Source organism: Mesocricetus auratus, unplaced genomic scaffold (assembly GCF_017639785.1).
Source record: "Mesocricetus auratus isolate SY011 unplaced genomic scaffold, BCM_Maur_2.0 Super-Scaffold_4256, whole genome shotgun sequence".
Taxonomy (NCBI): domain Eukaryota; kingdom Metazoa; phylum Chordata; class Mammalia; order Rodentia; family Cricetidae; genus Mesocricetus; species Mesocricetus auratus.
The window spans coordinates 97,974,525-97,997,501 of NW_024429182.1; the positions used below are offsets into that span (position 1 = coordinate 97,974,525).

General features: G+C 41.0%; 1 protein-coding gene across 2 annotated transcripts in view; it reads right to left on the reverse strand.

The window, feature by feature from the left end:
* Nucleotides 1–22,977, reverse strand: part of C2cd3 (C2 domain containing 3 centriole elongation regulator) — a 99,984-nt gene that overhangs the window by 22,702 nt on the left and 54,305 nt on the right. For both annotated transcript variants that reach the window (XM_040758050.1, XM_040758053.1), the window contains exons 18-28: nt 20,823–21,006; nt 19,599–19,771; nt 18,354–18,477; nt 16,140–16,408; nt 15,410–15,499; nt 13,863–14,465; nt 10,535–10,873; nt 7,147–7,285; nt 5,348–5,412; nt 4,759–4,964; nt 3,837–3,970 (exon numbers count right to left, since the gene is read on the reverse strand). In XM_040758050.1, the coding sequence (XP_040613984.1) occupies nt 3,837–3,970; nt 4,759–4,964; nt 5,348–5,412; nt 7,147–7,285; nt 10,535–10,873; nt 13,863–14,465; nt 15,410–15,499; nt 16,140–16,408; nt 18,354–18,477; nt 19,599–19,771; nt 20,823–21,006 (2,326 nt within the window). The remainder of the gene's footprint in view (nt 1–3,836; nt 3,971–4,758; nt 4,965–5,347; nt 5,413–7,146; nt 7,286–10,534; nt 10,874–13,862; nt 14,466–15,409; nt 15,500–16,139; nt 16,409–18,353; nt 18,478–19,598; nt 19,772–20,822; nt 21,007–22,977) is intronic.

The following is a 22,977-nucleotide window of genomic DNA, read 5'->3' on the forward strand; positions in this document are numbered from 1 at the left end:
GACTCATCTCTCCAGCCCCTATTTTTAAACTTTGAAGGAACTGCCAAACTGTTTTGCAAAGCAGTTAGACAACTTTACAGTGTCTCTACTACATTCTTCTCTAACACTTGTAGTCTTTTGTTTTTTTTTTTAACAGTTACTGCAGTGGGTATGAGTTCCATCTCATTTTGGTTTGATTTGTATCTTTTCATCTGCTCAGTGGCCACTTGCCTATTTTCTTTGGAGAACTGTCTATGAAGCCACTTTATCTGTTTTAAAACTGTGTCCCTTTGCAGTGTTGGGGAATCAAATCCAGACAAATGCTTCTAATACAGAAGCATATCAGATGAGACATTTGCTTCATATTACTGCCAAATCCCTATTAGACTATTTTTAGTGTGTGTGTGTGAGAGAGAGACAGAGAGACAGACAGAGAGACAGACAGACAGAGAGAGAGAGAGAGAGAGAGAGAGAGAGAGAGAGAGAGAGAGAGAGAGAGAGAGAGAATGAAGAGAATGTCGTGTGTGCGGTGCCTGTGGAGGCCAGAAGAGGGTGTTGGATTCCTGGATTCCTTGTACTTGGTACTTACAAGTGGCCATGAGCTCCAAGATGTGGGTGCTGGGAACTGAACTTGTGCCCTCAGTAACTGCTCTTAACTGCTGAGCCACCTTTCCACACCCCCTTTACTTTCTTGGTGCTACCATTTACAGTTTTAAGTTCTTACTTTGGATAAATCAGTTTTTCTTTTGTTGCTTGTGCTTTTGTTGTCATATTTAGGGAATCAATAATTTACAAAAAGTTATTCTGATTACATTTTCTTTGAAGAGTTTCCTGTTTTGCTACTGTGTTAACTCCCATTTGGAGCTGTTTTGTGTATGATACTAGAGGGGCTTTCCTGGCCCGTGCTGGGGTATCCAACTGCTGCAGCACTGTTCAGAAGTCTGCTCTTTCCTCACTGAACTGTCTTGCTAAAATTCAGATGACATAAAACCTTTGGATTATTAATTTTATTTCATTGATCTGAATTTCTAGCCTGTGCTGTTAACTGTAACTTTGTAGAATTGGGAACTTGGTTCTTTTTAAAAGATTGTTTTGTCTATTCTGCACTTCTTAAATTTCCATATGAATTTTATAATGAACTTACTCATTTCTAGAAAGAAGCCAACAGGGATTTTATGTATTATGTTGAACCTATAGAAGAATTTTGGAAGTACATCTTAAAAATGTTAGATTAATGAATCCATGAACATGGGATATCATCCCATTTACTTAGATCTTTACCATCTTTCAACAATATACTGATAGCTTTCAGAAAATGTCTGTGTTCATTAATATTTATTCTGTCTGATATTATTGCAATTGTAATTTTTTTCAATTTTATTTTTGATTCCTCATTGCTGGTGTACAGAAATATGATTTTTGTATGTTTAAACTTTTTTCAATTTAAATGTATAACATGATAAATTGTTAAGATATAAACCATTTAAACAAACTCTGTGGCCTCATCAAATTATTATTTGTGACAGCTTCACTGTGTAGGCTCAGCTGGCTTGAACTCACTGTGTATGAACTAACAGAGATTTGCTTGCCTCTGCCTTTTAAGTGCTGAGACGGTGTGAGCACCCTGCCTGGCCTGGGTCATCACTTCAGCAGTTCAAAAGAGTTCCTAAGTGGGGACGTTTAAGCACTACTGTTTTACTGTGATGTAGTTTAACATTTAAAATATACAATTTGATGAGTTTTGACATATGCCTTAAATCAGGAAAGTCATTACAAGATAACAGAACCATCTCCTCCACAGTGTCTTTTTATTTGAAATTCCTTCTTCTTGCCTTCTTACCCATCCCACCATACTGCTATGCAACTGCTAATTTGCTCTCTGCCACTAAAGATTACTATGCATTTCTAGAATTTTATATAAATGGCATTTTTACAATGTACTCTTTTGTTCTAACTTTTATTACCTAGCGTAACTATTTTGAGATTCAGTTTTTATTTTAATAACATATTTCTTTTTTGTGTTACATTCTATTTTATGAATATACCACAATTTGGCAATCTGTTCACCTAGTTGTTGATGGCTGTCTGAGCTGTTTAGTTTCCACTTACAGAAAACAGACAAACACATTTAGAAAATGCGGCTTCAGGCATTTGCCATGTATTATTAGGGACTAAACTTCTTGTTTAAGATTGGTGTGAAAACAATCAGATAACATACATAAAGTGTATTAAAATGAGTTTTTTTCTATTCTCTTTTCCTCTTTATAGCAATCCTTGAGGCAATATATTTTTTATTGAGTAAATAAGAAAGCTAAGGCTCAAAGAACCAAAGTATGGGCTGGAGAAATGGCTCAGTAGTTAAGGGCCAGTTCCAGTGGATACAGGCTCAACTCGCAGCACCCATGTGGTGACTCTAGTCCCAGGGTATGGTACCAATACCCTCTTCCAGACTCTAAGAGCATAAGTACCCATGTGATACATAGACATACAAGCAGGCAAAACACCCATATACATAAATAAAATTTCAAAAAGAACCAAAGTAATTAGCACCAGATAATATATAGCTAGTCCAGAAGAACGCTGGCATAGGACTTCATTACCCTTTCTTTGGAGGGAGGCAGGCTCAGAAACAGCTTGAGGTGGTTAGGGAGGGAATGGAGCCCATCCTGGAATGGATTAGAATAAGGACACACCAGTATGGCCTTTCTGATTTAACCAGTGCATTTTTTGTTTAAAGACTTATTTACTTATTATGCATACAGTATTCTGCCTGCATATATGTTTGCAGGCCAGAAGAGGGCACCAGATCTCATTATAGATGGTTGTGAGCCACCATGTGGTGAATTGAACTCAGGACCTTTGGAAGAGTAGTCAGTGCTCTTAACCTCTGAGCCCCTTCTCCAGCCCCCTAACTGGTACATTTTTACGTGGATAAAAAGCAAATTCTTAGCTTTAAAGTTACTAAATAGTGGTCACTTAGAAACAAGCCCCTCAACCATGTTTCACTGACTGGCTATAGTCAGTGAAAGCAACACTTGGAGTCTAGAACATGAGCATAGGAATTGAAGGATAGTTTCTTCTAGACAGAGAATTATCTTCACGTGATCACCAAGGGAAAAGTGCAAAACACTAAACAGACCACAGAGGGGAAGCCGTGTGGGAGTGTGTGTTGTCTCAGAACAGCCGCTGCAGGGACAGTTGCATCAGAGAAGTTTCTTCCCTTTGAGACAGAGTCTCACTATGCAGCCCTAGTCTGCCTGAGACCCTTTATGTAGACCAGGCTGGCCTCTGACTCCTGTGTGCTGAGATTAAAAGCATGTGCCCTGTGAGAGAATATTCTTTGTCTGTTTGCTGAAGCCATGAGAATGATGTGGGGAAAACCTCTGGTGGAGGACACTAAGGCCTAAGTGGGATTGAGGTACAAGATACAATCTTACTTTTGGTCCTGTTCTCTAACAGGATAGGGCATTCTCTAGCCCAGAAACTCATACATACTATTCATGGCTAGCTTAGTGAACAGAATGAGCCAATCATGTTGTATGGTTTTGGAGTTTTTAAATTTTATTTTTTTAAACAGGGTCTCATGTAGCCTAGGTTGCCTTCAAACCCACAACGTAGGAGAGGGTGGCTTTGATATTCTGATCCTCCTGCTTCTACATCCCAAGTGCTGGGATCACAGGTGTTTTATGTGATGCTAAGGATTGAACTCCAAGGCTATGCACATGCTGGGCAAGGACTCTACTAACCGAGCTACAGCCCTGGCCCTTGAACCAAGTGTTTCTTCCTTAATAAAGGAGAGGAAGGACAAGACAATTCCCACGCATCATTTGACTTCATCTCTTCCCATTAACAATTACCTTGCAAGAGAAGAGAAATCTACCTCCTTTGGAGAAGTGTGGGCAAGTTGGTCTTGGATGTGCCTTGCAATGGGCCCAGGGAATGTGTCACACATAGAAGAGGCAGGGATTGAAAAGGAGCTGAACAATGGTATCTGCAGCAGCAATGAGAAAAATGGTGCACTGGTTACCACCAACCCCTTTGGAACAATGCCTTAATAAATTTGAAATTTTGCTTGGTACAGTTTACTCTCTCTGTGATGAACATGTCATAAGTAATATACACTGCCTCATTTAAACTTAATAATCACCATATGACATATGTAGTATTATTCTTATTTTAAAGACTATGCCCTCAGACTGCCTTCTAGTTGCTTTTCTCTTATTTACATTCTTACTCTTTCAGGTACTAGGTAGGGCATGATTTTATATTTACATGTGGATGGAAGTTTCTGTCCTGCCCAGTCCCGAGGCCATTTAGTCTTAAATAAACACAAAGAGGCTTATATTAATTACAAACTGTTTGGCCAATGGCTTAGGCTTCTTACTGGCTAGCACTCTCTTAATTATTAACCCATAACTATTAATCTATGTAAATCTATATGGTCTTATCTTACTGGAGAATACCCAGGCATCCTATCCTACTTTCCTGGTAGCTACATGGCACGTCTTTGACTCCGCCTACTACCTTTCTCTATCCCTGTTTAATTTCCTGCCTGGCTAAATCCTGCCTGTCCACTGGCTGAAACAGCTCTATTCATCAACCAATAAGAGAAACACATATTCACAACATATAGAAGGACATCCCCAATCATCTCCTCTTTTGGGCTACAATATTATTATTATTCTTGATTCCCTGTGGGCTTTAAGCTGGAAGGAGCAAAACGTATAAAGGATCTTCTTACAGTAGAACCTGTGACTAGGTGTGAATAAGGAAACCTACCAGTGATCCTGGAGCTGCGGTCCCTCGTCTTGTTTGTCTTTCTTCTTTTAGATGTAGAAGACTCTCCAAAGGGGAAATAGCAACTTTTATCTGCCCTTGGCACTCTCCACTGAAGTCTGTAATATTGTACCAGCCACAGATAAACTGAAAGCCAGACAGTAGTGGGGAGAGGTCCACCGAGGCAAAACCGACTACCCTCTCCTCATCTGTGGGGGAAGAGAAGAGAAGAGCTGGGTAACATGGCTGGCCATGTCCTCCTCCTCCTGCTGAGATTGGAGACTACAAGAAGCTGGTTCAGATGACTAGAGTCAGTGGCTCTGAGGCTGAAAGACTGGGGCCAGAGGGAAACCTCTTTTATGTGTCCTGTACAGCATAGTTAAAGACAGCTACAATCGGAAAGGCTCAAATGTAATTGGATTCCTACAATAAGCAGATAGTCCAAAAAATATGACTCCTAAGTATTTAAATTCCACAAGAGAATAATGGAGCCTTCTGTATGCATCTCCTCTACCAGACACCTGTGTCCTCAGGGTCATCAGTACCATGGCTTTGCTCATCTGGAAAAGAAGTCACAGAATAACACTCATACCTCCTTTATGCCACACTTTAAAGACCAGGGTTTGATGTGGGTCCAGAAGCAGCTCTTTTGATAACCTGTTAGGAAAAACTATCAGTTACCATGAGTTAACTACAAGAACCTTCTACAGTATGAAACTTAGATTTGAGGAAGATACTTTATCAGATTAGAGATGTTTTCTTAAGACATTCTCAAAAAGAAACCCAAGGAATATCAGAAGAAGCAAAGAAAAATTTTCAAGAAGAAATTGATGCCTTAGACTCCAGAGTGGTATTTATTCAGTGGGTGTGAGATGATTTGATAGATAACTGGATGGGAAATTTGGTCATAATATAAACCTTGAAGCAGATAAAAGGTAAACATTTATAATACTTGAAAAAGCTTGTTTAATAAACCTGAATATAAATGATGACTTCCCATCTTCAAATGATGTGGAAAGGAGAAAAATTTTCCATTCAGTGGAAAATCACCCCCTCCCCACCATGTGTGCATGCATTTGTATATGTTTTAGTCTTAACTATGTATCCCTGGCTAGCCTAAAACTTGCCATGTAGACCAGGCTAACCTCAAATGCACAGAGCTCCACCTGCCTGTGCGTCCTCAGTGCTGGGATTAAAGGTGTGTACTACCAGGACTGGCAACCTCATATTTTAAAAGGCAGTATTCATATATGTATTTTATATGATGATTATATCAACCTTAGGGGCTTTATGTCTATGTTATTAAAACTGGTTAAGCAATCTTCAGAAGAACTAATCTAATTTGGATTTTACAGTTATCTATAAAACTATATCCACCCGAAGACGAGGAATCAGATGTTTGGAGATATTAGGCAACTTAATTCACACAACTAGTATGTGGCAGGGATGTGGTTGGATGCAAAGTTTCTCTGGTTCCAAAGACCAGGTTCTTTTCATTGTACTAAAGGTCTCTTCCTTTACTGAGATTAATTTTCTACCTAGAATACTGTCCCCATCCTTGGCTTCTTCATCTACATAACTTATGTGTGCATTCTTCTAATGTTAATGGGGGGGTTTTATTTATGCGGCACACTCTGACTTCCACAGTGGCCCAAACAATCCTTTTTTCCTGAGCTATCTTTCTACCAGCATCCATCTTCTTTTACATCACTGACAAACTTGAACACAGCCTTTCATTTTTATACTTCTTCCTAGGATGACACAATTTAATGGTAGAGAGAATTTTACTTCATTCCAGAGCAAGGCATATCTTTTGTATCTCACTGGCTATTTTTGAGCAATAATCAGAGCTAAAAACACTGAAATAAGGGGCTGGGAAGACTGGCTCAGTGGTTAAGAACACTGGTTGTTCTTACAGATGACCTTAGTTCAACTCCCTGCACAACATGGTAGCTCACAACCATCTGTAACCCCTGTTCCAAGAGAGCCAACACCTTCTTCTGACATGGTACACATATATGCATGCAGGCAAAATATTCAAACACATAAAATAAATCATAAACAAACAAACACTGAAACAAGGTAAGCAGGTAAAAGCACTTGCCACCAAACCTGACAACTCAAGTTGTCCCCGGTACCCATGAGGGAAAGAGGGAACCAACTCCCACAATTTGTCCTATGCCCTCCACGCACTTGCCATAAGTTTTTTAAAAAATCAACAACACTGCAATAAGCCTTTTAACCACTGGTAGCCATGAATTTATAAACACTAGGACTAAGTAGCTGCATAAAGACTCACATTATTCTGTCTTTTGTATTTCTGGCTCTAAGTTTGGCTCTTGGAACAAAAAGCTGATTCTAAATAGGTGATAAACATCAGAAAATACACACCTTGATTGCTGCTGAAAGTTCCAGATGGGTGAGTCAGTGTTTTCAACAACGTGGGTATATACAGGAGATGGCTCAGTGGCCGTTGCAAAGGACACGCAACAACTGGGGATGGGTACTTTCCGCTCTGTCAAGGGGCTCCCTGAAAGGAAATACAGTGGGGTGATTGCATTTTAGGGCAGGGCTTCTTAAACTATCTATTTAGGACCATTGTTTATCTGAGAAATTTGTATGTGACTTGGGTGGGCAGACATGCAAATTTAAAAGAGGCAAAGAAATCAATAATTAGTCAGAGAAAATTATAAAAAATTTTCATTTAAAAATAATTCTTTAAAATACACATAAATTTACTCTTCACAAAAGATGAAAACAATCTATATGTTAGTGAGATGGACATGCTTATTTATTTTTACATAAAGGATTAAATCTTGGTTGAATACTGATATTGCAGGATGCAGTTTATTTGATTTGTAATAGTCAGTGCTAAGAATGTCACTCTGCACAGACACACAGTACAAAACAGCAGAAACATGCTGAGGACCATTTCAGAAAAATGTTGGAAATTCTGTCCTAATACCAAGCTAAAACTCACTGAAAGATCTTCCTTTATTTATTTATGAAACTCAATTCAGCAATTAAGAAAAAAAACATTCTGCTACAATCCAGAGATAAACTAATTTGATACATGCTGCTTATGCCTTTAAATCTCAGCACTCAGAGACAAGAGAGCCAGGGCTATAACGTGAGACCCTACCTCAAAGTAAAAAAAGCAGAAAACTTTGTATGCACTGTAACTTATAATGTATGTTAGTCTAAAATCAGCTGTTGGCCTTGAGTAGTGACTGGATATATAGTGTGAGTTCAGAACCAAGGGCACCATAAAATCAAGTATTATAAGCTACCAAAAATAACACACATTTGTTAGTGCTTAATTTTAAATTAATTTCTGGTCTCTGTATGATCAGAAACCTTTCATTGCTGTCAAATGCTCTGATTCCCACACTCAATTATGCAACCCATAGGAGCTGTGACCCACAGGTCAAGAAGCTGGGCTTCAGGTATCAAACAGTGTTGGAAGGGGCCTCATATGTGTAGTCAGGGCTGTGTCTAGATCTCTCTTGCCTTTGGTTTTTGCTTGAGCTACTCTTTCTATCTAACATGATTTCATTCGCTCTCAAATCCACAGTCCTCTTGCCTCAGCTTCCTTAGTATTGTAGTTAGGGCTACGCCACCAAAGCTGGCTCACCACCGACCTTTCTACTACTGCCATTTCACACTGGCTCCCTCAGTTCTCTTCTGGACACATGCTTTTTTTTTTTGGTTTTTACAAGACAGGGTTTCTCTGTATTGTTTTGGAGGCTATCGGTCTAGCCAGGCCTCGAACTCACAGAGATCCGCCTGCCTCTGCCTCCCGAGTGCTGGGATTAAAGGCGTGAGCCACCACCACCCGGCCTGGACACATGCTCTCAAGTCACTTCCCATAATAAATTTTAATTCTAGATGTACACAAATCTTGCACTTTTTTTCTCATGCCAATGCCCCCCAGAGCCATTCTGAGTTTTACTTTTGTAGAGGTCTACTGTTTTGAGTTTGGAGGAAACAGTTCTGGAGCATTTAGCCAAATAGGTTGGGCAGTGCAGGTTTATCCGGTTCCCTCATTCTCCCCTTATGAGTGAGACTCAACTGGACTTGTTTACATTTCTGAAAAGGGTCAGGTTCTGAAATTACCCCCCCCCTTTTGAGACAGGGTCTCTCCACGTAGCCTTAGCTATTCTGGAACTCACTCAGTAGATCAAGCTGATCTTGAATTCATAGCCTCCCGAGTCCTGGGACTAAAGGACTGCCAGCCTATTAAAACACTTTTCAAGGCAGTTCAGAAGAAACTCATTATGCCCCTAACAGGGTTGACACACACACACTGATTGCAGCTGAGGTCCGAGGACAACCAGCTTCACAGCACTTAACTTCTTCACTCCATTTCTAGAATTTTGATTACATAAGAAGGAAAAGTATTTTGTGTATCAAAGACAGAGTTGTTTCAGTGAGATTAACTCATATTTGAATGACACTTTATAAACTGTTTCCTTATACACTAAATTCATGCTAATGACACCTCTGAAAAATCAATATGATAAGTGACTCTTCCTGTGTCACAAATAAGGCAAGCCGGGAGTAGGGAAGCCAAGTGGGTGACTTATCACCCTTCTGGTGAGTTAGCAAGTTTGGCTGATTCCTCCAGGGCTTCCCATCATAATAGTTCCAATTCACTCTATTTAGTTTAGAGAAAGCTTACTCTCCTAATATGAACCAGTGGAAATCGTACAAAGGCCCGTTTTGTATGTTAAAAATATTTAGTCCAGAGATGGAGAGATGGCTGTGCAGGCACAGCTACACAAGCCTGATGACCCGAGCTTTACCGCAGGTACTCATTTAAAGCCAGTGGTATGCCATATAACTCTGCACTTCTCCAGTGAGATGGGAGCCAGAGAGAATAGCTGAGAAGTTCATGGGCCTGCTAGCCTGGAACATACCACAGAGCAGCAGCCAAAGTCCTCTGACCTACACATGTGCACACATGCATGGACACACAGAATTAAATACATAAATAAAAGTTTAAAAATAAAAGAGTTTGGCTCTAAGAATGTAGCATTAATTGACATTTCTGTGTCAAATATGCACAACCTGAGTCAGATTTGGTTCTTGATCTGAGGAGACAGACACACAGATGACCCAGTAATATCTATTCCCCAGTTGTAGCTCCCATTGCTTCAAAGTCCTTCACCTTTGTTCCCCAGCTGTCTCACTGGTCCTATGTAATATAAGTGCACAAATACTAAGGTTATTGAAGTTGACTTTCTCTTCTTTTTGGACAGGGCCTTGCTATGTTGACCAGGTTGGCTCTGAACTCCTGGAATCAAGCAACCCTCCTGCCTCAGCCTCCTATGACTGAATTGTTTTCTATCTATGTCACCAACTCCATGTTTTCCTTATGAATCTCCTGGGAACCTGCATACCTAGTGCTAAGAACCCCTAGCCCTGGGTGCATACTGAGGCCCTAAGTAGGCAGAATGGAGGAGGAGGAAGAGATTTGTGAGAAATTTTAAAGAGAGAACTATTTATTTGACATGGACACTGGATGTTGGATAAGGAAGAAACACTGAGGTTGACACCTGAGCAGGAATTACAATCTGCAGCATTAATACACTCGGCAAAGTTGGCTTTCACCTCAGAAAGGCTCTCATGTTACTTCAACCTATAGGCTTGGGAATATAATATCGACGAAGATGACTAACCATCCTGGTAGGTCCTGAAATAATCTGAAAGCTCTGTGAAGACAGAGAGTACCCCAAGGAGTCCGACACCTGCTTTTGGGTAAGTTTGTAGAGCGTACCTTTCAAACTCAAGTGCATGGCTCTCTCTACCAGGATACTGACTGCAAAAGTCCCATCCAGCTCGGAAGGCCCCTCCTGGGCAGGGCACGCTTCAGCTGCAGTGCTGTTGCAGCCCACCTGGGTGGAGGCCGGAGACTTGTGGAGGACACGGGGTGGAGACAGCTGGAGCTCGTCGTTTGTCCTGGGGAGCTGCTCAGATTCACTGTGGCTGCTGCAGTCCATGGAGTCCAGCTGACGAGTGGGCTCAGTGTGTGGGGAGAGAGGGTTAAGAACCACATGAACTCGCAAGGCAGCTCCAGAGAGATCGGAAGCATTTCTTCCAAACAGAGGATACACACCTGCAAGAGAATGGAGGAAAATAAGCCTGGGTAAGAGAAAAGACCTCTCGGAGGCTGCTTATAGGCCTCTTTCCTGTGATAGGACCACAGGTCTCAACACATCAATTTTCAGAAAGAATCTGAAGTGGGTGTATGTCCTTGCCTCTACTATGTTCAGTTATATCCAATAATATTAGTGGTGACATTTCTGACTTAAAGTCAGAACCAAAGGCTTTGTAGGCAGGCAGCACTGCTATGGGAGAGACTCACACCAAGGGCACTGGGCAAAGACAAGAGCAGCCGTCTTCTCTTCTGCATGCATGCAGGCTTCCACTCTTAGACCTCTCCCCAATGGGAAGCTATCCAGTGCTCACATTAGCCTCTTTACCATCTGAGTATGACCTGGCAACATCCCCCAGGATCCACTGTGGCAGGCAGGAGGCAACAGCAGAGGAAGGGAGGATAAAGGGTACTAATAGCTGAGCCCTTTCTATGCCAGAATTTCAGATGGATCAATGGAACTGTCAGGATCATTCTGAAAACTGGTGGATTTGAACTTCATTGGCTTGCTGGATCTTAAAATGAGATTTACTTGGAGTAGAAGGCAACAATAATTGCTTGTGAGTCTTAAAGTATGCTTTGTTAGATTCATTCCTATTTGAGGAAAAGGTGTTACCTGTCATAGATGGCAATAAGGCAGAACTTTTTGCCTCTTTATAGCCTCTTTTCTTCTTGATACAAAGTGTAGATTACCATGGCTCTCTCGAGCAGAAAATGAGAGTCATTATGAGAGGGAGGACGGCCACATGCAACCCAGTGGGTCCTTACCCTCAGGAAGTTTAAGCAGTGTATGGAAACAGGTTGGCTGGCTGAGTGGACGTGGATGACACATTTAACACACACATCAAATGTATAAGGCTTTGTTCAAGTGGATACAAAGCTTAAACCAGTGGGATATGGAGACGTACGACAGACACAGACAATTTGAAAAGTTTAATAGTCTCTTTGGAAACTTAATGAAAAGGGAGTGTTTGTGATGGGATTCTGACCCTTGATCTATATTCTGTGTCCCTGTCCCAGATCTATTTTCTTCAGTAGTGAAGTTAAAAGCCTGTGGGGGAGGGGAAGTTAGAAGTTAGATCAAGTGAGCCTGAGCCTGGCTCACTTCAAAGACTTTTTCTCTAGTTTCTATGAAGTGACCTGAACTGGCCTACATAAAATAGGTCATGTAGCATTTGAAGAGATACGTCATTGGACCATACTTAACATCTGCTGGTCCAAAAAGAACCCAAGAATTTGGACACACATCCAAACTCATTTCTTTCTTTCTTTCTTTTTTTTTTTTTTAGATTGGGCCATCTGTCCAATGAAAGGTTAGAGCCTTATGTCTATAATCCCAGTACCTGGGAGGCTGAAGCAGAAGGATTGTGAGTTCAAGGCTAGTCTGAGATATATCACAAATTTTGCACTAATACAGGTTATATCTCGAGACCATGTTTCAAAAACACCAAGCAAGTAAGCAAACAAAAACAACACCCAAACCAAAACCACATACCAACAGCAAGAGCAAAGCAAAACAAAACAAAACAAGGATCAGAGGAGCAAAAGCCTAGCTGAAGTAAAACAGGGTCATGACCTCATTTCTTTAACTGTGTAGAGCAGGGACATAACTAACCTTAAGGAGTGATAAACTGAGTGTTATGTTTGTACAGAATCAGTCATGGGCTGGTGTGAGCTCAGTAGGTAGAGTGCTTGTAGGCTTATAAGAGATCCTGGGTTTGATCCCTAACACCACACAGGAGGACCTGGAGTGCAAGGTCATCCTTGACTACATAGTGAATTTAAGGAGATCTTGGGCTATGTGATATATGAGACTCAAAAAACACCAACAAAAAAGAACTTAGTTGGCTACTTTCAATTAGTGCCACACTACAGTCACTAAACTCACTTTCTAGAATGCAAAGTTCTATGACCTCTCTATCCAGAACCCATCGTAATGACCTTTGACAGTTCTTGGAAGAAAGACTAAATACTTCTGCTTTGATGAGACTAGTTCTCTTGACCACTATTCTGGCTTTATCACAGTGCTTTGTAAGCTGTGTACCCTGAGACCCAGCTGGTCCAGGTTACTTACAGTATCTGGAATACACCTAACTGCTTCATGCCTGTTTCTTCACGCTTGTTCTTCCTCTCTTTAGAAAACCTTTCTTAGCTGGGCATGGTGGTGCACACCTTTAATCCCAGCACTCTGGAGGCAGAGGCAGGTGGATCTCTGTGAGTTTGAGGTCAAGCTGGTCTACAGAGTGTGTTCCAGGACAGCCAGGACTATGTAGAGAGACTCTGTCTCAAAGAAAAACAAAACACAAAATACCACTCTTCGCCCCTTTTCCTGGTTTATTCTTAAATCCTAAATCACTTAGGTTGAGATTCTGTCCTTAGATCAAACCTTAGGAACCATGAACCCTTACAGTCCCACCGTACCACTGAGAATACCTTCTTTTTAGTTCTTATGTTTCACATTCATTGCTTACAGCTGTAGTCTTTATTAGAATATAAACACAATTAGGCTAGAAACTAATTCTTACTCATATTTGAATTCCCAGGGTCAAATACATGCAAAAAAGCACCAATGAATGTCTGAAATAAAAGTATACAGTGTATTCTATTTGCAAAATGTAACTTTTCCTTTCTGCCTTATGAACCAGTTTAGTACCATGTAGATTTTCTTTACAGTTTCAAGATGCACTCACCAGAGAAGATGAATATCCTCAGAAATGTCCAGAGAAAAGAGTATTTTTGTCAGGTATCCTTTTCAATGTAGTAGATAAAACATCACCCTCAATGATCACACATGTGATAAAGGTCGTCACTGAAATTCAGTCAACCTCATTCTATACAAGTTAACTGGGTGCTTATGATAATTTAGGTACCATATTACATGTTCAAATCTGATGAATTTATGTTGAGAGAAGGTGCCCAAACAAAGACTTAAACCTGAGTGTTCACTCACCACTGACAGTTAGTGTCCTTGTTGATTTTTCCCCAAGTCTGGACAGGTCTACGTAGGCTGAGCCGATCCAGCTGTCAGTCTGGTGTGGCCTCTCTAAACTGTCATTGCCATAAGCTCGCCACACTTGGATCTCTAACTTCTCCTCTCTGAAGTACCAAAGCAGTGACTGGTTCCGAGTGACTTCTGCTCTTTTGGATGCCTTGAAAGTAATCAGGACCTGGTTTTTGTTAGTAGCTTCCCTGGGTTTCCGGAGAGGGGTCCAAAAGGCTTCTTGACTGTACAGCTTATAGCGGAGGTAGCAGTATGTATTCCTATGAATGTTCTTGTGGCCAGCGAGCAGTACACAGTGGACAGGAAGCCAGAGTCTTGGGGTGGAGATGGTGACAGTGGCTGGCATCTCTTCTTCTACCTTGACAAGATCCATCAAGCTGCTGTCAAAGGTCCAGCCCAACAGCTCAGCAGCTTCCAACACCCGCTCTCTATCTCCAGGGTGCGTGAAGGAAACGGAAAGCTCTAGGCCTCCTACAATCTTCTGCATGAACTCCAGGTCCTGATGCAGGCCATCATCTTCTGGTAAAATGACAGGATACCATCCTGTGATCCCTTATGGAGAAAAGGAAAAGATTTTTCAATATACATCCTCTTTATAACTCAAGATTCCCTATTACCCTGGCCCAATGCTGAATGGAAAACATACTCACACTGATTTGGGAGCCAGTCTTTCTGTGACCACTGACAGACAATACAATTAGATACGAAGGATAAGACTAAGAATTGGAAGGTGAGTTCTTTCTTTGGTTGAGACCCCTAAACTAGTGGTTTATTCTAGATAAATCATTAATTTCTCATAGTTCTCTTTCCTATATGGCATATAGGTAAATTCACATTGAACTTATTTACTGAAGTTATAGTAGCTAAATGAAACAATGGTTGAGGAAGTGCCTTGAAGAAAAGTGCTATAGAAAAATGAAATGTTATCATGGTGCTGCCAGCGGAAGGGAAAGGAAATGGAACAGCAAGCCAAGTGTTCTGGGGTCTAGTTCCTGAACAAATAAATAGCTGTGTGCATTTGTCCAGGCCTTTATACAGCTATCTTTATTCCATTTGTGGTACAGGAGAGCAAAGTGAAAATAATGTGTGAATGATGAACACATTTCAAATTCTGCTACTCAATAACTGTGTGGCTAACTTAGGCAAACCAACTTCTTTGAACTCATCTTCTCGTTAGTCAAATGAAAACAATGCCTCTGTATCCTGCTGGAGGTTTACTGTGGGGCTCAAATAAATCCGAGGAACTATGTTACAACGTGCTAATATGCAGAGGTACTGCCACTGTCTTCTCTTCACCACCATTTTTCCTAGAGTTGGGTGAGATGGACCTCCTCACTGATTGGGACAGGCCTTCCAATGCCTGAGAGAACTGTGGAGCATGTGTGTGAGTTCACAGCATGTCTTCAGGGGCAGGCTTCCTTGTGTATTTTGAATGGGAGGTAGATGGGTTTACCTCATCAAGGCAGGATCAGCACATGATTATTCAGGATTCTTACCAGATCTCTTGACCAGCAGGTCTTTTGTTGGAACCTTTACTACTCCAAGCAGATACTCTTTGCATGACTGGATCCTGGCTATATCACTGACTGTTGAGTGAAACAAAAATGAATAATTATTGGTGGGCTGAGGCCTGTTTATAGTACACTATTAGAATACTTAGAATACTTCATTTCTACAGTATACTCCTACAATACTCCTACCCACAAATCAGTGCTGAACTGATGCATCAGGGACTATATTGCTTATGTCCTTGTCAGAGTCTAAATGTCCTTTAGTTGTTTTACTCAAACTTTCCTTTTTCAGGCATATGAGAAAGGTGTACAAAACTCAATGAGCACATGTCTATTCTTTAGATTCAGCCATTAACATCTGAACACAATTGCTGTTTCCTTCTACATTCTTGCATACACATTTCACATGCTTATAAGTGCTATGCCCTTTAGGAGTTGCAAAGATTATGTTGGGTAGTGGTGGTGCACACCTTTAATCCCAGCACTCAGGTGGATCTCTGTGAGTTCGAGGCCAGTCTGGTCTACAGAGTGAGTTCTAGGACATCCAGGGCTATTACCCAAAGAAACCCTGTCTCAAAAAAAAAAAGCAATAAAAAACCAAAAAAGATTATGAGCCCCCACTTTTTAATATTTTCAGGGTATGGCCTAGAAAGGAATATGCTACCCATGGCAGAGCTTCATTTGATTCTGAAGATGATGGTCATCCAGTGCTTACCTGACTTGGTATTTTCATGATAGATTGCAAAAATAATTTCTGCAAATTCCAATAGCTCTGCCAAGAAACAGGCTTCTCCACTACTGTGCTGAGTTACCAGGTTACAGGGGAACTCAATGTGATGGGAGAATTCAGGGCAGAAGGAACAGGCCACAGGGCGGGTTCGGCGCTGCTCTCCCTTGGGCAGGAATGAGAGATGAGTGGTGACAGAAGCATTGACTCCTACGGTGGCACTAAACTGTAGAGCAGGTTCCTGCTCAGCCAAAGCCCTGTAGGGGACAAAAGAAGAAACGAGGAGACACCACAACATTATCAGAAATCAGCTTGCATGCCCAGGAAATAGCTCTACTGCTTTCACAAGATTGGAGCATGCTTATCAATACTTCTCTATCTAGGCTTTTGGTCGTGTCACAACGTGCTTTTGTAGTAACCTAGATATGTAGTAACCTAGATATTTCATGGAGTGGTCCTAAACAGTATACACTGAGAAGGTTCATGGGGTAAAAAATTGGGACACTGAAAAAAATACCAAAACTTGTTATCATATATACTAAAGTTTCTCTATTCTATATTTAATAATGTATCTAACATTAATACAGAAGTACCTAAAGATAACATATATATAATAGCATACCCTAACTTGAAAACTAACTTTTAAATTAAAATGCTCAGTTAAAATTGCTTAGACCACTGCTACTAACACTTGGAAACTCAAAAGTTTTAATATAGGAAGTAACCTGATTAAAAACTGCTCTGAATAGTCTACGAGGCCTCTTGTAGTGGATCAGTATTTATCCCTAGTATATGAATGGACTTTGGGAGCCCATTCCCCCATGGAGGGATACTCTCTCAGCCTAGACACACGGGGGAGGGCCTAGGTCCTGCCCCAAATGATGTGACAGACTTTGATGATCTCCCATGAAGGCCTCACCCTCCCTGGGGAGCAGAAGGAGGATGGGATAAGGGGGTCAGTGGGGGCAATAGGAGGATGGAAGGGAGAGTGAACTGGGATTGATATGTAAAATAAGGCTTTTTAATTTAAATAAACAAATAAAAATGCCCTGTAGGGCTGGAGACAAGGTTACCACCATAAAGTGAGACAAAAACTACACTTCTCTACAATCTTATTTAAGAACACACCAAGGCAAGATCACTCTGTAAACCTAACACTCCTGCCCATGTTGCTTAAAATGAATGACCCTGTAGCTTAAGTTCAACTGTGAGTCTAGTCTTGTCTTCCCTCCTTCTAGAGAAAACTCTAAGAAACCAGGGCAGCAGTCTTGCTCCTTTGAGCCCTTTCCTAGATCAGTGATACCAGCTGGATGCTATTTATCCTTAGTGGTGCTTTCTTAACTAAGATGCCCTCTGTTTCCCCAGGATGCTTACTTCCTGGCATTGGAATGAGCAGTAGACCCAACTGTGGAATATTCCTTTACACTGTGTGAATATGTCACTGTGATTGGTTTAATAAAAATGCTGGCTAGCCAATAACCAATAGAGGTTAGGCAGGACTGGCAGACAAAAAGAGAGAATGAAGAAGAGGAGGAGTAGACTTGGGATTCTCTCGAGGAGATGCAAAGGAAGTAGAATAAACAGAAAGATAAGGGACATGAGTAGAGGAAATAATGCTTAATGCGTTCAGAAGCAACAAGTGGACCAGTGACTGGAGCCACAGAGGAAGCAGAGGTTACAAAGATAACAGGAGGTCACACTATGTAGGACCTTACAAAACTTCAAGGACTGTGGCTTTCTTTTAATAGAAGGTTGGAGTCAGCTTTAACAGGTCATCATCAGTCATTATGCTGAGGACAGATGCAAGGGGTATGAGATAGAAAAAGAGGTGATACAGACAGACATGATCACAAGTTTATAAAGGACATGAAGGGAGTTCAGGGCATGGTTTAGGGTACAGAGCATAACCATGGCATGAGGGGGCTAGGAAGGGTAGAACACAAAGTTGTTGCAAAGTAAAGAAATGAATTTGCAGTAACAGTACCAAGAGTCTGCAAGTGATTTCCTGATATTCTGAAATGCTTTCTTAACAGAAAGTCATGGTTAGTGAAATCGAAATCTTTCACAAGATAGTCAACCACATGGGAGCATCGCACTGAACAGACGGCACCACAGGAGGTCTCAGTCATCTACATAGGAGCATCACGCTGGACAGACTGCACCACAGGAAGGTTAAGAAGCACTTTTCTGAGGTGGACTTACTTGGCTGCTGCCTGCAGACCACAGGCTCTGATAATCTGGACTGAGATAGAGACAGCTCGGGCAGCAAGAACTCCCTCTGTTGTTCTTGGACTACGCCGGTACCTCAAACCCACATCCAGCAAACCTGATGAATACCAACAGGAAGAAAGACTATCAGGTTGGCTGGAAGGATCTCTGTTCTTCTAAGCCACCAGTTCTCAGCTAGGGAGGCAGAAGGGGGACGATTGCAATCCCAGGGAGTGACAGAAAAGATCTGTCCATGGTGTATATTGTATTTCATACAATTACATGTCATCTTTTCTAAAAGTCTTCCATAGTATAGCCTCTTCTAGAGACAGCTTTAAAGAAGAACTCAACAAACTGAATTACCAGGACTCAAGAGGAACAACTCAATCGTAATTAAATCAAGATAAAACCTTAGGTTTTGACAAATACACTTCAACAAACTTGACATAGGAAGCTAATTGTGATAATTTTGCAGTCTGGATTGCCTTTCTGGAAACCATCAGATTGTAACACCATTTAAAGTGCCAAATTCTTGTTAAGTTCTTTCAAGTTCTGTCTGTCTGTCTGTCTACCTGTGGTGGAGGTCAGAGGACAACTTCTTGGTTTTCTCTTTCCACCAACTGGGTCCTGGGGACTGACTCATGTTATCAAAGTTGGCAGCAGGTGCTGAGCTATCTTTCTAGCCTTAATTTAATTCCTTCTCTTGCAGCTGGAGAGATGGCTCAGCAGTTAGAGCATTTGGTGCTCTTGCAGAGGACCCACGTTCAGCTCTTAGACCTATGTGGAAGCTCCAAACTGCCTGGAATTCTAGTTTCAAAGGATCTGATGCCCTCTTCTGACCCCTGAGGATACTTTGTGCATAAGGTTTACATATATAGGGATAAGCAAATACCCATACACATAAAATAAAATAATTTTAACTGCCACATACATACATCAAAAAAGTTTTTTAACCTTCTCTCTTAGAGTCAATTTCCAATCCAAGCTAATTACATCCCCTCAGTCCCACTTCTGCTCATGTTGGCTTAGAATAATGATTTTCTAGTGTACCTATAAAGTACTCAGCATTTGTGCTATGAGGACTTTTTATATGCTTAAGAGTTTAAGGTAAAATGAGACAAGCAGCATGTATATAGAGGCCACAGAATTTTGAGTTTTCTAAAATTAAATTCAGCAAGACAAAGGATATTTGTATATACCGACTCTGAAAAGGAAAGATGATATCAAGTCTTCAATTACCTGATGACTGGTTCTTCAATTCTTTGCTGTTCTCAAGTCTGGGGGTTAATGGAAGATTAAAGTTCTGCATTCCCACATCTTCACGGTGCTGCATGGTTACCATGGCACAGATCCTTGATAATGGCAAGGTTCCTTTGGCAACCATCTGGTCCCTTACATTAGGATAATAGTATCTGAAAACCACAAAAGCACAAAATGCCAGCTGGAATAATAGCTTTAGGAAGATAAATAGCACAGTCTGGCCCAGTGATCAGTTTTCAGTAGCTAGTTATCTTTGGAGCCAGATGTTTTGGACTGGCAGGATATACTGCCGATTACATGGAAAAAAAAAACCTCGTAAGTCATACCCTCAGCTCAAGGTGACCTACAGCGTTCTGCACGAGGACCTGCATGTGCCTTGGGTCTTCCTCAAAATGTCCATCCCACAGCAGCACAAGTGGCTCTAGCAGGGCAGTCTCTCCCTCTTCTCTATGGCACATCTTTGTATTTAGGCCTATGACATTCTAATTTTCACTAGGATGAGAATCTGTTAGTACCCACTCTATTTTCTTCTCAGGTCAAACTAATCCATTCTTAGGTCATAAAGCTATACATCAAAGCTGGGAGGTTATAAAAATCTATTTGTGCTTGGTTTCCACCTGATTGTAGAAAGTATTTTTGTTATGTGACAGTACTATTTGTGATCCTACTTCTCCTTATTTTATACTTCTTTGTATTCTTTTTATCATTTTAGTAGGTTTCCTGGAGGTGTAGATGCTGGGGTGGGGCTGACATCTACAATCAGGTCAGCATTCTTTCTGAAAACCTACCAGTGATTGTAACATTAAGTGGATTCATGTTTTCTGATGGTGGGAAGAAGTGAGTTTAGAAGTGGGGAGAACATCTGGGAGACTGTCACAGCAGTTAAGTATCATATAACAAAGACCTGAAGTAAACCAAGTGGTACAAGAATACCAAAAAATGGTGATTGCTGTGCTTAAAGGACAGTAGGAAATAAAACTAATGGGATTTTACTTCTGCCATAGGTAGAACTATAGACCTAACTGCTCAGAAGAGCCTAAAATGTAAATCCCAGACCCAAGCTACTGTCAAATATAAAGAATATAAAGCAAGAGAGGGGGTCCTGCTTAGCTTCTTACAATAGTTCCACCTGATCAAGGACAGGACTCATCATGACTGGGCACTTCCTTCCTAAGTAGGGGGACTGGGTTGTCCATACTGTACCTGCACCAGATTTCAAACTGGACTCCCCCTCCAGGCACGAGCCCCTGGGAGGAGAAGGCACTAAGTAGTAGCCTCTGCACAGGAACTTCAGTTGGCAGCAGGAGAGAGTGGTGGTGCTCGCTATTGAAGATGGGATCTGGGACACACAGCGTGGTTGGAGTTCTAATGGGTCTCAGAGTAATTCCTTTGGGAAAGAAAAGCAGTTGAGAATATTTAACATGTAAACAGACGCTGTATTTGCAGCACGATGACTTCTAAGAATAAGTTGGCACTAAGTAAAGCCACCCCATGGGCTTGGCCCTTCTGACCTGGCTGATCCATCATTCTGACACAGCTAAGGGGGTCCTCAGTGGAGGCCAAGGCAATGGAAGACATGTCACCTTCAAAACAGAGCTATATTGACTTTGCTTATTTTCTGAAAGTCTCAGTCTCAGGCATTTTGTTATATCACCGAAATAGACTAATATAGTATTTTTCTAAGTGCTTATTAGTTATTTGTATATCTCTAGAGACATTTCTATTCAGCTCTTAGTCAATTTTTGGTCTTTTTTTTGTGGTATAAGGAGTTAAACCCAGGACCTTATATATGCTAGGTCTGGTTCAACTACTGTGCTATATATAACACCAGATTGTTTATTTTGAGACAGTCTCACACCAAATTTGCCCAGACTGGCTATGAACGTGATCCTCCTGTCTCAGTTTCTCAAGGAGTGGGACATTACTCACTTTTACTTTATTTTATTTTAATTTTTGAGATAGGGGCTCAGGTAGCATAGGCTATCCTCAGACTTGTTATACAGCCAAAGATGACCTCAATCTTCTGATTCCCCTGATTCTACCTCTGAAATGCTGGGATTACAGGTGAGCATCACCATGTCTGACTTATGTGGTGCTGATGGTCAAACCCAGGGCTCTATACATGCTAGGCAGGCCCTCTACCAATTGAGCTACATCCCTAGCCCTAGTTTTTTAAAAATAATGTTTTTAAGAGTTTGTAATATATTCTGTATGTGAATCCCTTCTTTGAACTCTAAAGTGATATTGAATCTGCAAGCCAGACATGCAGAATGATGAACATTGCTTCCTATCAGATGAGATCAAACAAGACAAAACCCGGCCTTCTTGTGTTAGTTATTGGAGATGACCAGAAGTTGGAGTTGGAAAGGTTAGGGCAGTACAGTCAAAGAAACTCTGGCTCTGATTCTGGGTCTAGGTCTAGGGTTTGTTTTTTTTTTTTTCTTGAGATAGGTCTCTCCTAAGGTATCCCAGGCTGGCCTTGAACTCTCAATCCTCCTGACTCAATCTCACAAGTGTTGGGATTACAGGTATGTACCACTATGCTTGGTCAGGGTTGGAATCCTAAATTTGGCACTTGTTAATGAGGTGGTTCCAGGTAAGTCACTTAATACTTCTGACATTTGTTTTCTCCTTTGTAGAAGAACAGAATCTAAGTAGAAAAGTAGTTTGTAGTGTTTAGGATTATGATCTATAGGAGAGAGTTATGTGGGCATTTGTTCCTCAGGAACAGTAGTCCAGCATCTTCAGTTCCCTAAAGTATTCATAATGACTTTACAAAGCATGACTGTGTCAAAATATTAGTAAACACACACACACACAAACAAATAAGCATGCAAATAAGGACTACTATGTAAATAACTGGTAGATTTAGGCAAAGGTAACACAGAATCTTTGTACTATTTTTTAAAAGATTTATTTATTTAGTATGTATACAGTGCTCTGTCTGCATGTGTGCCTGCATGTCAGAAGAAGGCACCAGATCTCATTACAGATGGTTGTGAGCCATCATGTGGTTGCTGGGAATTAAACTCAGGACCTCGTAGATCAACCAGTGCTCTTAACCACTGACCCATCTCTCAAGCCCTGTACTATTTTTATAAGTTTCCTTTAAATCTGAACCATATCAAAATAAAAAGATTACATGAAACCATACTTTGTTATTTTTTCTACATTTAAAGTGCTGAAGCTGGAAAATACTTTGCTTGAGAAACCTTCCAATACCAGAGATTAGGGGAACCTTGGCACATTCTCTAACTCAATATACACACCAAGTGCACCAAGAAAAAGTACAGTGTATGAGTGTGTTACTCCATGTTATTAATGCACATGAAAACATACTATGAATACTACGACATGT